Source organism: Acartia tonsa, chromosome 14, assembly GCF_053477335.1.
Source record: "Acartia tonsa isolate MP-2025a chromosome 14, ASM5347733v1, whole genome shotgun sequence".
NCBI lineage: Eukaryota > Metazoa > Arthropoda > Copepoda > Calanoida > Acartiidae > Acartia > Acartia tonsa.
In genome coordinates, this window is record NC_137273.1 from 31,182,681 (window position 1) to 31,201,607 (window position 18,927).

At 35.2% G+C, this 18,927-nt stretch overlaps 1 protein-coding gene across 1 annotated transcript; it reads left to right on the forward strand.

Moving 5' to 3' along the window:
* Window positions 1-1,438: 1,438 nt before the first annotated feature.
* Window positions 1,439-3,312, forward strand: LOC145306097 (uncharacterized). The gene is made up of 2 exons (XM_080148042.1): window positions 1,439-2,149; window positions 2,516-3,312. The coding sequence occupies exons 1-2, from the start codon at window positions 1,439-1,441 to the stop codon at window positions 2,726-2,728; spliced, it is 924 nt and encodes a 307-aa protein (XP_080004168.1). The 3' UTR covers window positions 2,729-3,312.
* Window positions 3,313-18,927: the final 15,615 nt, after the last annotated feature.

Below are 18,927 nucleotides of genomic sequence, written 5' to 3' on the forward strand. Positions count from 1 at the left end.
ATTTATGTTATTTTTAACATGAATAAATTTTAATCATTTTAAAGACTAATATCTTACATTACGTCGCTATCAAGTGTACCTTTTAAACTTAATATCTATAAAATATATCATTCGACGTCCGTAATTAAATTTTACGTAATAATAAGTTGTCAACCCTTTGTTTATGTTTGGGCGGTCAAAAGTGATAGGGGTTGGATTTGAGCGAGGTTATAAAAAGCTGGCGGCCCAGTAATTATGCTCATTTATATAATAATTGTCTTTGCGAGCGGAGCTTGCGTTCGAGTGTTTAATTTTACCGCTAAATTCCAAGAGAATTTATATAAAAGTGATAAAATATAGTAACCCGTTTGTTTTATATGAATGTTTTTATGTTATAGATTGTTGATATGCCCATTATTGCATTCGTTAGCCGCTATTTAAGACTCAAGAATCTTATTTTCTTCGTCGATAAGGCCTTTATCACTGTGTTTTTAAACGAAAGTGGGTTAGAAGCAATATGGGTACATCTTCAATATATGACAATTTTATTCTATATAATATTTGTAGTTTTGATAGGACATATCTGAGTCAGCAGGTAAATTGACGTACCTTGTTTTGTTTACGTTTTCCGTCTGCAAAAGTTAAATTCGTTCATCGTAAACAAAACTTATATTGACACAGATATGTTCCATCATTCTATTCGTTTTAACTTTTGATTACAGCGTTCCCTTTTTATAATCAAAACTTATTTGAGTCCTGATTCAAATCTTCTAAAACAATTTTACTATAGGTTTTAAAATAAGATTTTCTTTTTACTTAATTCAATTATAATGACGCTAATTGATAGATTATTTACGTTACGAGTAACTCAACCATATTATAAAAAAAATGGTCGCTTACAAAAATTATATTTAGCTAGCTTTATCGAAAGTGTTTTTAAAACATCAGTGAAGATACTCAGATTTAGCTAGTATATAAGTTTTTAATTGCTTAATACATCATAATGAATATGTTTTTGATAGCTCAGCGATAGCTATTTTTAAGCATTGAATCATGTAAAATTAATTACGTATTCTTTAACTTAATTGAATCTAATAAAACAAAGTTTTAATGTTTGAATAGCTTAAAGATAGCTATTTTCAAGCGTTGAATCATGTAAAATTAATTACGTATTCTTTAACTTAATTGAATCTAATAAAACAAAGTTTTAATGTTTGAATAGCTTAACGATAGCTATTTTCAAGCGTTGAATCATGTAAAATTAATTACATATTCTTTAATTTAAAGAATTTTACTTTTAGATGATAAATCAAAGTTTAATGGTTAGGAGGTTCAACCATAGTTGCTTAAAATACAAAAAAAAAAACATTCGTGTGTACAGTCTTTTTCATAAAATCAACTTTACTATATTGCCTTTCAGAATCACTAGTCCTCTATTTTAAATTTACATTCGCTCATAATGTATGTGCCTGACAGCCTGGACGCGCATCAGAATATTAAGGAAAGATTCGAGGAATCAATGAGGGCGGCTGCGGCCACTCTTGCCAATTCCTCGTTTCTTGAAAACTCCTTAGACGACTCGAGTTCAGTGTACAGCGACCAGTCTGGGATGCCAAGCCTTGCTGATGTCGATGACTATGGGGGTACAAGTACTGTAGAGTCCGAAAGGGATCAAGGGGAGATGTTCGGCAACGAGCATCTCTCACTGATGCTTAGTAGAACGATACAAATCATCTGGTCTCTCCTCAATTCGGTGATGCAGAACTCCTGCGGTGACATTGGTGACGATGTTGCCGGAGGTGATTCTGGGTCTGCCGAGTTGGGGAGAGACCAGAAGACGAGTCTGGACACCTTCAACATGGATGGCTTAATTAACATGTTGTTGGGTTTAGGCTTGTTTTCATGTGCTCTTATAGTGGTCTTCTTCGGCGCTGTAGGGCTTGAGACTCTTACACGTATTGACAACACCTCAGACAGGTCGCTGGCTCGCTGGATAAGAGATGTATGTACGCGCCTCCGAAACATAGGCGTCAGGACCATTGAGCTTCTCCACTGCAGTAACAGGACCAACAGGACTAGAGCTGGGGCTATGTCGCCAACTGCGGAGCCGTCGGACACCATGTATGAAGCCGCGTCCTCTGAGATTGATGATATTCTGTCGGATACACAGGTGAGTTTTCTTCTGTTGTATATTTCTTTTTTTTTTGTTTTGTATAATTTTTTTTTCTAGCCACCCGTTTTGTCTAATAAAGCATCATGTTGGTGCGGGGTTGTTCTGTCCTATTCTCACTTCCTCAACATTGACTTTCGGCTCTTCCATATATATCGCTCACCATTTGTCGTCGTTTTATGTCGCCAGAGAAATCCGCTCGGTTACCGCAATTAAGTTGAGATACCAGTTAACATTTACTAAAATCTTAAGTAGCAACCTAATATTATTTTCCTCTGGGAAGGTTAAGAGTTTGCTCATGCCGTACGTTTCTCATTGGGGGTTTAAATGTTAGATCAAGACTTTAATGTTTTCCTTTTGTTTTAGGCTCCCTCTGCTAGTCCATCGACTCCAGCAGAAGTAAGGTCCAGAATTGGCCTGTTTGCCGTACACTGTTTGTCTGCCACTGAGGATCGGGTTACTGGAAGAAATGTGCCTGCGGGCTTGGAAACCTCGACGGGAAGTCCTGGCTTCCGTCCGTTGATTGTTGATCAAACAGAGCGTTTACATGTAAGTATCCATGCTTTAGTTTTCTATTAATTTTCAGAAAGAGGCTGTATATTTGTACACGTATCTAGAGGTATTTGCAACTAAAATTCTTTTATTGGTAGAATATTAATCTTAAAATGTATGGTTGCATAAGCATTTTTGAACCGATCTAAGATTTTAATTCCAGTATAAAGTGGGTTGAATTGCTACCTAATCATATAGCTTTACAGGATTTTAGGCATTCTCATTTCCTGATTTTCCTAGACTCGTTGTTGGCGTTGGGATTAAACTAAAAGATCTATTATATTTTAGGCGACCAACTCCATCCCCCTGGCACAGTTTTACACCAATATGGGGAGGTGTAATCGAGTCAGTTCTGAGAGAACAGCTGAGGTATCCAGCGACAGCTCTTCCTTGAGCTCTATTATGTGCTTAAGTCGCATTGAATCTCCATCTGCAGCTGATTTGTCTGTGGTAAGTTTGATAAGCTCTTATAATATTTCTTCGTTGCAAAAATTACGTAACTTAGACTAGGCTGTTTAGCTCAGATAGCTATGCTTTTAGACAATAACTTTACTTTAACTATGGTGTAATTTCTTCCTAATAGTTAATAGCAAGATTCTAGATAAAGTATTAGTAAAAATTGACTCACAAACATATATGGATTTAACGTTGATAAATTTTCTTGTGAACATTTATTAACATGATTGTCTAATAATGTCCCTTTTCTTAATTTTAGGATGCGGCCAGTTTAGTCCCACTGGTTGACGATATCGAGGACCCCGATCTCCCGCCAATTAGATTTAATGCGGTGACTGATGAGATCGAGTACCCCACTCCACTGCGGGTCCTCAGTTTAGAACGTTTGCGCCGCTCCATGCGTACTCCAACGCCTGCTATCTTGGAAGAGATAACATCAGCGGAGAGTAGCTTCAATTCAGCTACGCATTCCTCAGATAATAACAGGACAGAGGATTCCGGCGTCGAGGGAGTCCCTCGACGTCGGGGTCTCATGTTCCCTAAACGCACGCCGTGAAGTGGCGCTGTTAGCTTGGTTGAAAATATGACATACAAATTTTAAGACAATGACCAGTTTTAGACAACATGTGACTAAATTTACAGATTTTCTATTCTTATGTAACTAGTCAAAATAGTAATCACTATGAAGTAAAGACTTTTGTTATTAGACATTATGACTTTTTTATTCTGTACAAAGCCAAACATTAATTTACACTTCTGCCATTATATTATGTATATATATGTTTAGTCTGTAAGGATATTTAGTATGTAAGGAAATGATTATAAGGTTGTATTTTCTTTATGCCCATAATTTAAAACTTCATTCAATTCTTAATTACTTTCTTCGTAAGCGAACTAATCCTTTTTCTTTCTCAATAGTATATTAACAACTGTAATTACAGCCTTATGTCGCAGTTTATTCATTCTTGTTAGCTTGTAAGGGTCATGTATATATAGATATTTAATCGAACTCGCAACTCAGTACCTTTTCTCTAAATTTCATTTATATCCATCCCTGTGCATTAATCGTGAATTTTAATTGTGCTGTGATATAGAGAGGACTTGTAAATAGCATATATATTTTTTTTGTAACCAATATCTAAGTAGACCGAAAGACTGACGTTAGACAAAATTATTTACATACGCTTATTCAAGTATTGTTAAGAGAACTCATGTAAAGACCGTTTGTGATTCAAGTAATTTAAGTAATATCATTGATTGGATGATCTCATTAAGGAAGCTTTATATAATTAGTAAGGCTTAGAATAAATAGCGTTTCCTTTTTAAATTTTAGTACTATAGTCATAAAGCTTAAAGTCTCAAGGTAAAAATTTCTTATGTCCCTTTGGATCTAAAACTAAGTCTTAATTCCAACAAGTAGAGCTAAATTTTTGGCTCACGTTGGCTTGTTGTTAGGCTATGTGCTTTTTATATGTACAAATTCAACATTTAGCGTTTGATTAATCGTATTAGCAATCTCGAAGTTTTATTATGTGCCAATATACAGCTTATGTCCAAATTATATTAACTAAGATGTTAAATTGTCAGAAAACTTCTTACTATCATAATGTTTTTCAAATACTGTAAAAATAAAAGTTTATGTTCTGTTTTCAAAATTGATTTAATTTTAAGTTTTCACCAAAGAAAAATATTTGTCAAAATTTTTATACCTTTCTAAAGATTATTTACTTTTTGTTTAAATAAATATAGCAATTTTAAGTAGCATATACACTGTTATTTACTGATTTAGTATTTGTTGTGTACAACTCCCGTTTACGTAGCTACTCTATAAGTATTATTGTCTGTTCCTTAATTTAGTTTGATACGTAATTAAAGTTTATTTTTGCAAGGTGCTTAGTTTAGCTTACATTCACTTGGTTTATGATAACTTGTATAAATAACAAAATTTCTTGTTATGTTCTTTTTGATATCTCTACTATGATTTATGCGATTAATTTCCTATCGTTTTCAATAATTACATAGAGATATATGAGAATATAAGTATTTTACATCAATACACATATGTACAAGAGGTTTTATCATATGCAAAACTTATATATCGTTAGGATACGTCCGTACGTCATTGTTAGAAATCAGATTATAAGAATCAGTTGTAATCTAGTTTACTCTTCGTGGATAGTGGGGAGAGTACAATGTCCAGAAATAAGAAGGACTGTATCTCTCAGATTCTCTATTTGGCGTGCTACTGCCCGTAATTCGTCTGTTATAGTCTGTCGGTTTCTATACTCTTGCTGTCTATACCGTATAACCAAACGGTTGTATGCGTCTCTATAAGTGTTTCTAAGTATACGACAGTGCAAGTATCGTACAATACGACTAGGTTGGCTGATTCCACAACTAATTTTAAACGCTAACATTTCTTTAATCATCGTAAGCAAGTTATAACAATATTCTACTAGGTTTGCGAAGGTCTCATGTAGAACCCGTTGTGATCTAGGCATAGGCTTTCGGAATCTAGTTTGCATTTTATAACTTTTGTAAAATATTCTGTTAAGACTTACGTGTTATGTGATAACTGTAGTACTTCACAAGGTTGGTGATTTCCTCACTTGTGGATATGTTATAGTAAACTGACTCAATTTCAGGGTAAAATTTAAGTTATCGTTATTGTTTACTACTACTAAAATTCTGAGTGGGCGTTTCCTGTCCGAAGTTATAATTAAAGTTTTTGACATATTTTTTTTGTATGTAGAGTGGTTATAGTTTCTAATAACTAATCAACTCATCATAATTCAAGGCGTATATATATAGGTTGCCTATTAGTACTGCTATGTTTGTACACTTTGTACAATTTGTATTAAATGTTTTAAGTAGTTTTTGTGTATATTTTAGGGTGCGTATTTAACATTTGTAACATTCGCATTTTTGTACAATCTGTATCAATCGTTTGACTCTGTTTGCCTATACAGACTCAAAACTCTCTATATGCAAATTTTTTTATGTAAGTGTTTTTGAAGGGATCGACTCTTTAGTCGACGTATATTGCATATAGTTGGTCTCCCCTGCTGAAGAGAAAAGATGTATATTTTACCACTGAATATATAACCTTGAGTGGGAAAATTTACATGAATATGATAACTTAGTTATCAGATTAGAATAACATATTATCATATTGTTCACAAGTTTACAGGGTAAATGGAAATGTAAATTATGGTTGTGAACTTGTGCCATTCCGAAATCTGACATGTCTATCATTTATTTTCCTAAGTCGTCGACCTCCGGTAATAAATACGGAATCGAGTGTCATGTCCTCGTCGGCACTTGAGTCCTCTATGTCCGAATCAGAATCTAATGGTTTCTTATTTTGTGACGCTTCTTTTCGTGTTTCTAAGGGTGAGTGTGCGCGTATTCCTGGTTGTGGATCTTTTGAATTAACCGGAAATATAAGCGGAAGTGTGTCATTTTTAACTAATGTGGCTATCTCTTGATTTGTGAGTTTATTATAAGGCTTTGTGATAATATCCCTTATTTCCTCTGGGAGGGTGTCAAAATGTTCGTCAATTGGCTTGAACTTTTTGATTTCGTTGAAAGAGTATTTAAATATTTCAGTCTTCTTGTCAGAAATTCTTTCAAGCGTGCAACTGTTAGGGCCTACATCTAAAACTCTATAGGGTGAAATATGATAGATAGGTCTAAGATTGGGGTTAACACCAGGTGTAATAGTGTTATTTCTAACCAAGACAAGATCTCCTATATCAAATTGTTTGTGTATGCGGGTTTTGTTAATATACTTTAGTCTTGCCTCCCTTCCCTTTTCAATAGCTTTTGCTGAAATGTCCAAGTTTTCTTGTATACCGTCTGAGAGGTCTTGCACATAAGCTTCTGTGCGTGCTATTTCAGGGTGATATTCATCCGGTTTTATTGCTCCAAAGAACAATTTAGACAGGGAGCTACGTGTCCCGAATAATAATTCCATGGGTGAAAATCCAGTTTTTGGTATTTTAGTGCAATTATATTGTCGGACTATTAACGGTAGTAGATATAACCATGAGGTTGTCGAGTCTTGCGCTAAAATTTTAATGATTGGCCATTTTATTACTTTGTTGCTAGCTTCCACCAATCCTTTAGAGGGTGAAAAGTACGCAGTAGAATACAAAACTCGGATGCCAATAGAAGCAAAGAATATCAAATTTTGCTTTTCTAAAAATGATTTTGCATTGTCACACAATATTTGTCTGGGGGAGAAATTGGGATAGAAATAAAACATGAATTTGTCTATAAATTCACGGGATGTGAGTGATTTCATGGGATATGCAAGAATCATTCCTGTTAGTTGGCAGACTATAGTGAGGATATGATTATAACTACGATAGGGGGGTAAGGATTGTATGTAGTCAATACTTACACATTCAAAAGGTCTTGAAATTGTACTATAAGTTCCTACTTGTTCTAGTTTTGTAGATGAATTTTGAAGTTGACAATTTAAACAAGATCTAGTGTAATTTCTAACATATTTCTTAAGATTAGGGTGGAAGAAATTTTGCATATTTAAAAGCATTTTAATTTCTCCACTATGTACTAACAAAAGATGAGTATAGCATACTAATACTGGTAGTAGTTTGGTTGGGAGATAAACTTTTAAATCTCCTTTTATTTTTGTAAACAGAATTGTGTCTTTAAGTTCGTAGTTCTGTCTTTTATAAGTGTGGGTGTTTGATTTAGAGGTTAGACAACGTGTGTAAATATCAGAGTATTCCTCTTTTTGGTTTGCAATTATATTTTCTATGCTAATCCTTTCTTTTAGGATTTCCAAAGGTCTTAGTATTTTGCCTATAACTCTATGTTCTGCGGCAAGTGAATTTATGGTGATTTTGGGTTTTTGTTGCTTTGGCTGTGGTGGTTGTTCATCATAACCCAAATAGTCGGGGTTATCCATAATGAACTGTGTCCATTCTTCAATAGTCCAAACTTTATATTGGGGTAAGTTATCTTCAAACCCAGATTTAACAAATTTAGGTAGGGCTACTTTTTTTAATGCTTGGTAGAGTAGCCTTATATGCCCTTGTTAAGAAATCTGCCAAATTGTCTTCTCCTCTTAAGAAGGACATTGTTAGCTTCGGTATTAGAGTTAACAGAGTGGTATTCCACCTTTTCAACTTATTAACGGCTGTTAATGCTTTAGGATTGAAGAGATAGTAAGCACACTTTGCGTCTGTTAACAAGGTACATTCACAGCTTGGACCTATTAGAGTTCTAAACGAGTTTGCTGCATAAATAATTCCTAGGATTTCAATGTCTATGATATGTAATCTTGACTCAGCAACGGTAATTTTCTTTGAGGTGTATGCGATAATTTCAAACATAGACGCTAAAGATTTTAAATTAAAGCTATTGGTTGATGAGACCATTGCGGGTCTTACTATGTGTTGCTCTTTGTGTCCATATAGTAAAAATACAAAAGGGGGTTTTGTTTTGTCTGAACAGTGTTGAGTGACAGGTTTAGCACCCTCTATATTTGTGATAACTATCACAGGACGGTACATAGCTACACTAAGAGCTTCAAATATGAGTTGTTGCGGATCTAGATATACATATCCATGCTCTAGTTTGCGAATAAATTCTAAGAATTTATCCCTATCATTATTAAATACAAATTGAATATACTTTTGTCTCAACATCGTAGAACGTATAATTTTTGATGCTCTTTGCAGGATAGTGGTCAAAGGTGTTTGAACTTTATTTAGTTCTAGAAGCAATTGTAAAGATATCCCGAGACTATTGTGTACAGTGTCTTCAGGATAGCCCAAAGTTTTACTAACCAAATATTCAAACTCAGGTGGTCCATCTTCAGACATACGCTTCGCATAATCCTTAATGTTTTCACCTTCATTCTGCAAAGGTAGGGGTAAAATTGGTAACCTATTATCATAAATAACATGGTGTACAGGGTCATCGAAGTTTAGCCCAGGGGGTAGGGTTTTAGCCTGTAATTCTGGTGTCACTATTTGCGCTAAGACTGCCGAATATGAGCCAGTTGAAGTGCCGGCTGCGTCTGATAAGATAATCTTAGGTGCCGATAAGTTAACTAATTTGCTAAAAATTGGTCCTGAGGCTAAAGCTTTCTTAATGTCTTCGAATGCTTGTCTTTGTTCTGGAGTTGGGACAAAAGTTTTACCTATTCTAGTAGAGGTAAGTGAAGTTAGAATATGTGTAGGAGCCATAATATCAAATCTTAAATGTTTATGCATACTTTGTAGTACTCCCATAAAAGATCTCATTATAGTAATATCAGTAGGCATGGGAATATTTAGAAGTTTTTGTACTCGCCTTTGATCTACACAGCAATAATTATGTGAAATGAAGAACCCAAAGAAATTTACCCTACTTTTAAAAAGTTGTGATTTCTTTAAACTAATCTTTCCTTTATGCGTGTGTATTCTTCCCATAACTTTCTTCAAAATCTTAAAATGTATATTCAATGATTCTGATCTAGTTTTAGCTAGTTCAGTTGAGACAATGAAATCATCGTAAATGTGTTGGACTTCTGGGATAGGTGAGTATACCATCTTGGCTAAATCACCGTCCATTACAACATTACCATTATCATCATAAACCAATTCCCAGTGTAATATCTTTTCCATAAAGCGTGATAGACTTTCAGGTGAAGTCTTAATGCCAGTTGGTAAGGATGCGTGTCTAAAAGCTCCTAATGGGGTTGCAAACAATGTTAGGTCTCTGCAAGAAGGTTCTAGCGTTATACTATGAAAGGCGTTAGCCATGTCACTACTACTATGCACAAATTTATCCCTTAGTGACTGAATCAAATTTTCTGCTGTGGGTAGCAGTGCAGGTTCAGACTGCAGACAAGGATTCAATTGTTGAAAATTTACAATTAAACGAGGACAGCTCCCCTGATCCGACTTTGGAATCAGATATGCTGGGCTTGCATAGTTGTTATAGGAATCCCCATCCAAATTAGCTCTTTCAATGGTGCCGTTCTTTAACAAAAACTCTAAGATAGATTGCATTTGCATTTTCTCTACGGGTGATAAATAATATAATTTCTTATGCTGGGGTAAAGTTTGACCAGGTTTTAGTCTAATTGTATAATTGCCTAGATATTTACTCATGTTACCTCTATCAGTAGAATGTGTAGATATGATATCAGGGTAAGATTTTAGGAATATGTCTTCTATATAATGTCTTACCTCTGGTGGATAGTCTGACAGCACCACAAGATCCTCTGGTTTAACAAACTGATCCTTAGGCACACTGTAGCCAGTAGGTTCTGTTACGTAGTCCATGAGGTTATCAGATTCAGCTATATGTTTTAAGCCAAGTTCAATAACGTCATCACTATTTTCAAAAAGTTTATTCTTTTCAGGATCTGGTGTAGTTAGAATTTCATCAATATTAGATCGGTAATCAGATAAGGCTACTCCTGGTACTGGAGTGTCATTGTTTATAGCTGTAGGATTCGGTATATATCCATCAGCTAAAGGGAAAGATCGTTCTACCAGATTGATGGCGCTGTATTTTGGTAGCTATAAGAGTTGGACTGAATTGTTTCTGGTGTCTAGTGAGATCTGATTGATTGCCGGAGCCGTAGCTTTCTCTGCGTGTTGTTCCAGGGCCTGTACAATCTCATCTAGCTCAGTTGTCACAGATACATTGTGTAGGAATGATTGTGTGAAATCAAAGTCTGTGGTGATTTCCTTGACTACAAATTGGTTGCTGGGTTCCAAGTATCCGGTGATAACAGTGTTAGTGATTGCATGTTCAGTGACATTTGTTATCATTGCTCTTCCACTCAGTTGTCCTCGGTTGTTGACAGTCAGTTGCGTTTGTCCAGGCTGAATTTTGATTCCTCCATTTCTATCATTAGCAATGTGGTCATCGCTGAGAATGACTTTTGTTCCAGGAGCTAAGTTGAAGAAATGGTTGATGTTCATTTCTATAGTCTGAGTTTCATTAGGCTCAATTTTGTCTATTGTCCCTGTGCAGAGTTGTAACTCATAATCAGAACAGAACAGGCTATCTAGTACTCTCCCAGGGTGGAACATAGAGTATAGATATGGTGCTGGCGGGTGATTATCCGCAACGAAAGTCAACCCTAATTGGAGATCTCTAATGCCATTCATTCCAATGATCATAGGTGTGACATTCTTGTGTTCCTCAGGTACAATCATAAATGGTACTGGTCTATAGATGCCTGAGAATTGTGTGAGACGAATCATGAGAGTTATTTCTCCAGCTACTGGGATTTTGTGTCCAGAATAGCTGACAAGAACCATGTCACTCTTTTCCAGATGGTTCTTAACTTCATTTTGTTGTACTCCAAATAACATACCAAAATAGCTGGTTGACATGATATTTCTGTCTGCTGCTGAGTCAAACAAAGCTGTCATGTATACATCGTAGTTTCCATTTGACATACAGCCGGAACAGTTCAGGTACATTTTCCTATTTTCATCCATGATAGCTGCAGAACTATCTACCGCTAAAATCTTGGGGTCGTTTGGATCCATTCGAACGGTGATAGCGTTAACCCTACCTGTTCTGCCACGCTCTTTGGATTGTCCATTGGCTTTGGCGTCAACCCATTCTTCATATGCCTGTTTAAACACACCACCAGGTCTTACTTTACCATTATGGTACAGTTCCATCATTGCTGGTCGTCCAGGGCATAGGTGTTGCGCGTGGTATAAGTCTTTGCCATACTTCTTGTGACAGCTTGGGCAGTATCCGGATGTTAGTGCTGTTTGATATTGTCGTCCTTGGTCATCGCACAGTAGTCTGCATCCATCTGATATTTTGTGGGAATTTTGACCACATGCACCGCAGTAGCGCTTATTGGATGTACCATAGGAGATATGATAATCTTGTTTGGTGTTCTTTTGTGGTTGTCTATCTCTATTATCCCTGTTTTCTCTGTTGTAGGTTTTAGGATAGGCTGGTTTAGCAGTAACTTCTCTAACTGTTGGCCTTTTATAATAGCTTGACGTAGCGGCAATTTTAGCAGGCTGTTTGTCTCTGTTCATTCTTGTATCCCTGTCATGTGAGTAGTTGGTGTTGTTTGTCTTTTTATGAAGCGATAAGTCTCCATTGTAACTGGCTGATACACCATTCTGCTGTAGGTCCAGATCTAGGTCTTCAGTTCTAGGATACATGGAAGCGGTCAACTCATGATATGTAGGGGATCTTCCAAGATCATGTGTGAGATTGTGATGGTTTTCAGATGCTATATTGCGGCTATTTGTTGGTAAGCTACGTTTGAGTGCCTCCACTGCAGTTATGTTGAATACATTCTGTCTTTCCTTCTTGTCTGTATAATGAACAGCGGCTCTGCTGGCAAGATTCTGAATTGTACTGACAAGCTTAGGGAATGACATGGCTTTGGTTCCCTTAAAGGCTATCAGCTTAGCTTGAGCTTCCTGTGGGCTGATGAGTATATCATACTGTAGCAGTAAGCTATTGTAGACACTTTCAATAGATAGTCCAAGATTGAAACTCTGCTGGATAGTAGTATATGCTTCGCCAGTTGTGGTTCTAAGCATAAAGGTTTCAAATTCTGATCTTGAGAGGTTACATAACTCCTGAGCAGTGTTCATCTCTGATAGGTAATCAGTAATGTAGGGTGGTTTGCCGTCTCCTTTGAAGCAATGCTTGAGAGGGAAGGTTCCATTGGCTAACTTAAGCTTTTGATCGTTGCTTAGGGTGCTCTTACTTGCATAGCTGCTTGGTGGTTTAATTCCAGTTTGGTTGGTGAAGTTACTGAAGTGTCGTTGAGTGCGTTTGTCATTCTCCTCTTGTACAATACGCTGGGCTTCTAACTCAACTTCACGTCTTTGTTCCTCTTTGTATTCCCTCATACTCTGTGTGTAGTTGGTACAGAAGTTCCTCATCATTTCTGAGTCCACACGTAGGTTGGGGTTACAAAGTCTTATTGTATCCAGGAATTGTGGGAACAGGAAATTTCCCAGAGGATCTGATAGTGTTGCTCTAACATATCGATCTCTGATCAGTGCGTCTGGTGAGTCCTCTCGCATGGGTATGGATCTTACAGATTCCCTGTCTGGTTCTGGCGTCTTGGTTCTCTCACCATTCTGTTCTGGTTCCTCCTGGTTGGGCATTGGTTCCTCTCTTCGTGTATCATCTCCTGCAGAAGCTGCATCAGCTGACGGAGTTCTTCTTCCAGGCGTCGTCGAGCGTCCTCGACGTGGAGTGTTCGCCTTTTCAGCGTTGTCATCTTTCTTACTTTTATTAAATAATGGCATTACAGCTAGCTTAAAGCTTTTAAACTTTCTATGAGTTCTTTAAAAAAGCTTATGAGATGTTGTACTATTTTAGGATTTAAATAGCAGAGGTACAAGAAGAAACCGACTAATGCGCTTAACGTTAAAACAATCAGGAATTGTTTACAATAACAAATTTTTCTTTTAAAATTGTTAAATATAGATGAGTATGTATTGTCTACTTCACCTACAGTTGTTTCTACGTCGTGAATGCTTGCGTGTGAGCTTGGAATCTTATTCTGGAGTGTGCGCTAATGCACTCTTATCCTTAATTAAGCTCAACTGTAGAAACACTTTTACTTAGATTTATTCTATATTTGCTTACAAAGCTAATGTGGGTTGGTTAGCTTATACAAATTAGCTATAAAGTTAGATAGAATGTTAAAGTTTGCAGCGAAGTTAATTTGGGTATGCTAATATACTATCACAAACTAACTGTTATTTGCTTAGGCGTCGACTTTTCCTAGCAAATGTTATTGTTGAGAAAAACAGCAATTTATAATCCTTGTTGAATTCTTACTTCACTCTAAGGATATATAGCTTACAATCTGCTTATTCCTGTAAGGCTTTATGAATATAACTTACTAAGGTTCACTCCCAAAGGATCGTCTATATTCTAATAGTATTGCAACTGTTTTGCCTGAATATCAAAGATCTCGCACCCAATACTTATAGTTGTATTAGGGTATGCCTACCAATCCTACTAAGTATTATTCGCGAATTATTACGGGGCTTCACTTGTGATTTCAATCCTTATAACTATATTATTGAAACTCAATTTAGATTATCCTATATATATGAATATAATCAGTTTGTTTTCAAGGTTATTATAGACCGGATGTGCTCTACTTAATTAGTGAGAACACAATATTCTATGTGTCTTACTGAAGTGTGATATCCTACGCAAGGTGATCAATCTATACGCTGGAAGTTGTCAATCAAACTCTTTAAAGTAGACTACAAGGTTGGTGTTATTGCTTGGTCAAATATTATTGAAAATCAAATTAGCTGAATTAGTGCACTTTTTTTTTCTAAAAAAGGTAACAATTTTAGATTATAAAGATTATGAACTATATGTACACACTTTATTTTACTTGGTTATAGATTTTATACTAATAATCCTAAGTAAAATTAAATTTTCTCAATGGTATAAAAAGAAAATATTCTTTCTTTGTTTTAATCCGGATGTTTATAAAGACAGTAGAGTACTTCCAATATTACTTGCTACTTCTTTTAGAGACGTCCCAAGACTCCCAAGATAGGCTGCTGCAACCTTTTGCTGCGTTTGGTTACTAGAACTTTGTCTCTTATAAGTGTGCTTTTAAATTACATATAGGGCTTAGGTTGTTGACTATACTTTTAAATCACTAATATTCACTATCACTAATGATTGATGGTTTATAACTCTTCTCAAGTTGTCTGTTGTATTCTGGCGGCACATGAAATAGAAATTTTAGCATTAGCAAAGCAAGTAAAAATTTAGTTTTCATGTCCTACTTATTGTTGAGTGAACTGTTTATTGTATTTATGTATATGTTTGTAAAGATCATACAAACAAAAATTTTCTAAGTTAAGATTGAATTAAAAACTTTCTAAGTCAAAATAAAATAGAATCACTCTAAGTCCAAAGTTGGAAAATTTTGACTAAGTCCAAAAAGTTTCTAATGAAATTATTCTAAGTACAAAATCAATAAATTTTGGCTTAGGAAAAAAAATTCTGAAAATATCTTAAGTACAAAATTAATAAATTTTGGCTTAGGAAAAAAAAATTCTGAAAATATCTTAAGTACAAAATTAACAAATTTTGACTAAGTCCAAAAAAAAATTTTCTTATTGAAATTATACTAAGTACAAAATTAGTGAATTTTGACCAAGTCCAAAACTTTTCAATGAAATTATGCTAAGTACAAAAATAGTGAATTTTTCTTGAGACAAAAGAAATAGAATTACTCTAAGTCCAGACGTGGAATATTTTGTCCGAGAAGAAATTTCCTAACAGTTCATTCACAAAGCTACTTTAGAGATTGCCTATAAGTCAAAAGAAATAGAATCACTCTAAGTCCACTGTTGGAGTATTTTGACTAAATGCAAATCTCGCTAAGTTAAGGATTTTAAAATTATAAAGTATTAGAGTGTTAGAATTATCCTTCACCAAAAGAAATAGAATCTCTCTAAGTCCATAATTGGAATATTTTGGCTAAGACAGAAATACTCTAAGACAAAATTTTCTTTTAAATGTGGAAAATGAAATTTGTTAATCTAGTTGGAAGAATCGTAATTATTACAAGTCCGAATTTTGGTAAATTTCCAACCAAGTTCACAATTTCATAAAAATTATTATAAGTCCAGAAATTCAAGATTCTCTGTAACAAAAGAAATAGAACGGTGCTAAGTCCAAAAGTGGAATATTTTGCTCAGAGTCTCAGGAAGTCTCTGGAGTTATTTCTCTGATTGCATACAGCAATTTGTCTACACTTATATCATTCCAACCGATCGATGTTGAGAATATCTTTGAGACTTTGAAATATTTTGTTTAACTCAAAATTTTAGAGGCGATAGTTATTTTGATACATCCGCATATAAATCAGAATTGCATTAAGAATATAAGTCCTAGGCATGTATAAGTAAGTGCAAATCTCAGAAAATCGGTTCTAACGGCACCAAAGTATTAGTACAGTTTAACTTGAGTATAAATGCTACAAGTTTGTAATAATCTTTTGGCCCTTTACTACGACTCAAGAGTACTAACTGCTTTCGGCATATTGTTTCAGAAACATGGCTCCAAAGACAATATGTATCCCAACTAACAGCGTTTCCCGTGTTCTATAGGATTTGCTCCTAAGTTTTCATTTAATAAGACAGTTCAAAATGGTCCTTTACAAATAGTATTTTGATAGCTTATAAATGAAAAGTTACTCCATGCTTGATTCTTAATAAGTTCTGGTTTAAGTATCAAAGATTCAAGTATTTCAACACTTAGAGAATTTCCGAATAAGTAAAAATCATACTAAGTCCGAAGATTTATATATACTCCGCCACCTAGCACAACTCCTAAATTTCAAAATTCTGACTAAGTCCAGAAATCAAAATTTTGCACATAGCTCAATCATAGATTATTCCAAATCAAGTGTTTTACTAAAGAGAGGCGGACATGGAGGTGCCGGTGTGCTGGTATTCTCTAGGGCCTCTAGAGTGTCAACCAGTGCGAGTGTCCTTATAGGGCGGCGACCAATGGCCACAAATATGCTAGCATTCTCTAGGGCCTCTAGAGTGTCAGCTAGTGCAACTGCTCGTACACGAGGCTCTCAATTGCATTTGTGTCGTGCCTTTCAGTCCCTATCTCTTCAAACGCCTCATAGTCCTAACCTTGCTCTCAAATAGTATCACAGGTTTTGGTAAATCCGATTTTGCCATAGCTACAATTATTCGATTTTGGTAAAAATACCTGCCTTAGGCGGTTCGGGTACGGTAAGGAAAAAAAAAGAAAAAAAAATTTATGAAGTAAAATTTTTCTAAGATACAACCGGTAAGTTGCACCATTGTGTGTGCGAATGGGGCGTTTGTCCATATTTAGGTATGGAGACCGCTCTTCTATGAGTACTACTAAAACCTAATTTTAATGCAATACACATAGACATTCTCATCGTCGGTTCGCTTGTTTAGAATGCTTAACCCTCTATTCCCACAAGTATAATACGAATTTGGTTGAGCTGGTGGAAGCTCAACAAAAGACCCACGCGAAGTATTATGTTGCTTTAACCTAAGAATAAATGGTTGGTTTTGATATTCGATCAGAATCATATAAGTATATTAAGTATTAAGGAAGGAAAATGTTTTTATAAAGTGTATTTATATCACAAGTGCATAAGTTAAGTATGGAAATATTTACAGGATAAGTGTTAAAATTATAAGTAGAGTAGGACAGAAATGTGCCCTAAGTCCCAAGCAGTGAATTGTGCTAAGTGTTAGAGTTCTAACATAAGGCCTGAGCTCAATTCATGCTAAGTACTAAGGGGCCTAAATTTAAACTACAATGCATGCCAAACAACTAAGTCATTACCTTTTAAAGCCAGAAAGAGAAGTTGATGGTAGGAGAGTTAGTAAATAACTGAATAAATTCAAGAGGTACATGCTATAACATTAGCTCTGGACCAGGATTTTAGTGTTTGTCTGTGCAATTAAATATCTGTGTGTTAATATGTGACGTAAATCAGGCATGGTTGTAGGCATACATATATGTACTGGTTGTTTATACGATTACATTAACTATAAACATAATATCTTTAATAAACATATACTATTAGCAAATCACATACAGATTACCATGAATAGGCTTTCGTTACCCATATATGGTGTCATATAGGTAGAGACAGGCCTATGAATGCATAAATTGATACAAATAATGCCTTGGGCCTAGCTAAAGTAATTGTGTCTTGCCCCTGAGTGCTACTAGTTAATTGCAGGGCACGTGTCAATCAAAGGTTCATAATATGATCTATATAGTGTTGATTTTATATCAAGCATAGATAGATAGTTGTGGATGCGAAGCATTTCTGTAAAAGTCTCATATGTACGTTCAAAGAATTTGAAAATTGAGGATCGCATCTCCACTTTCTCTTTCTTTTTTTCTCTCTATCTATCTGTCTATCTATCTATATATCTATCTATCTATCTATATATATCTATCTATCTATCTATCTATCTTTCTATCTAACTAACTCTCTCTATCTTTCTCTCTTTATCTCTTACTTTCATATTATCTCCGTTTTAAAAACAGATTTTTTGCGGATTTGTTTGCACCCCGTGTAGACTAAATAGGGAAACGGAAACCATAAATCAATCAAACATTTCCGCGGATAATTTGTTCATTACAGCCAAATTACCAAAATTGATATCATTATAGTTTTTTTGGGGTAGTAAGTCTACTCTATTAATATGGTCTGTCTGTTTGTTCAAAATATGGTCATGCCGTCTTATTGGGGGGATAGAAAAGGTTCTAATTTTATATACATTAAATATTTATCTAGTTTTTTTTTAAATGTACAAAAAAGATATTCAGTTAATTGTTTCATTTTTTAGAAACAGTATTCTAGTGGATATTTACATCCTGAGCTTGATCTTTAAATCATTTTAGTGGTGATTTAGATCGGGGCGCGCCAAAATTTCAGCCAATCACAGCGCTGCATTTTGAAAATGGAGCGCTGTGATTAGCTGAAATTTTGGCGCGCCCCGATCTAAATCACCACTAAAATGATTTAAAGATCAAGCTCTGTACTCTTTACACGTAGGTACATTCTTGGACTATCTGTCATTTAAACAACTGGTTTTACAAAATAAATTATTCAAATTTTGTTTTTCGACTGTTTTAATATTCTTAAGCAACAAATATGTGTATCTTTTTCTCCAATAATGTATTTAAATACATCAAGTTGTATGGTACATCATCAACACTCGTCCTTGTTATATAACCTATAG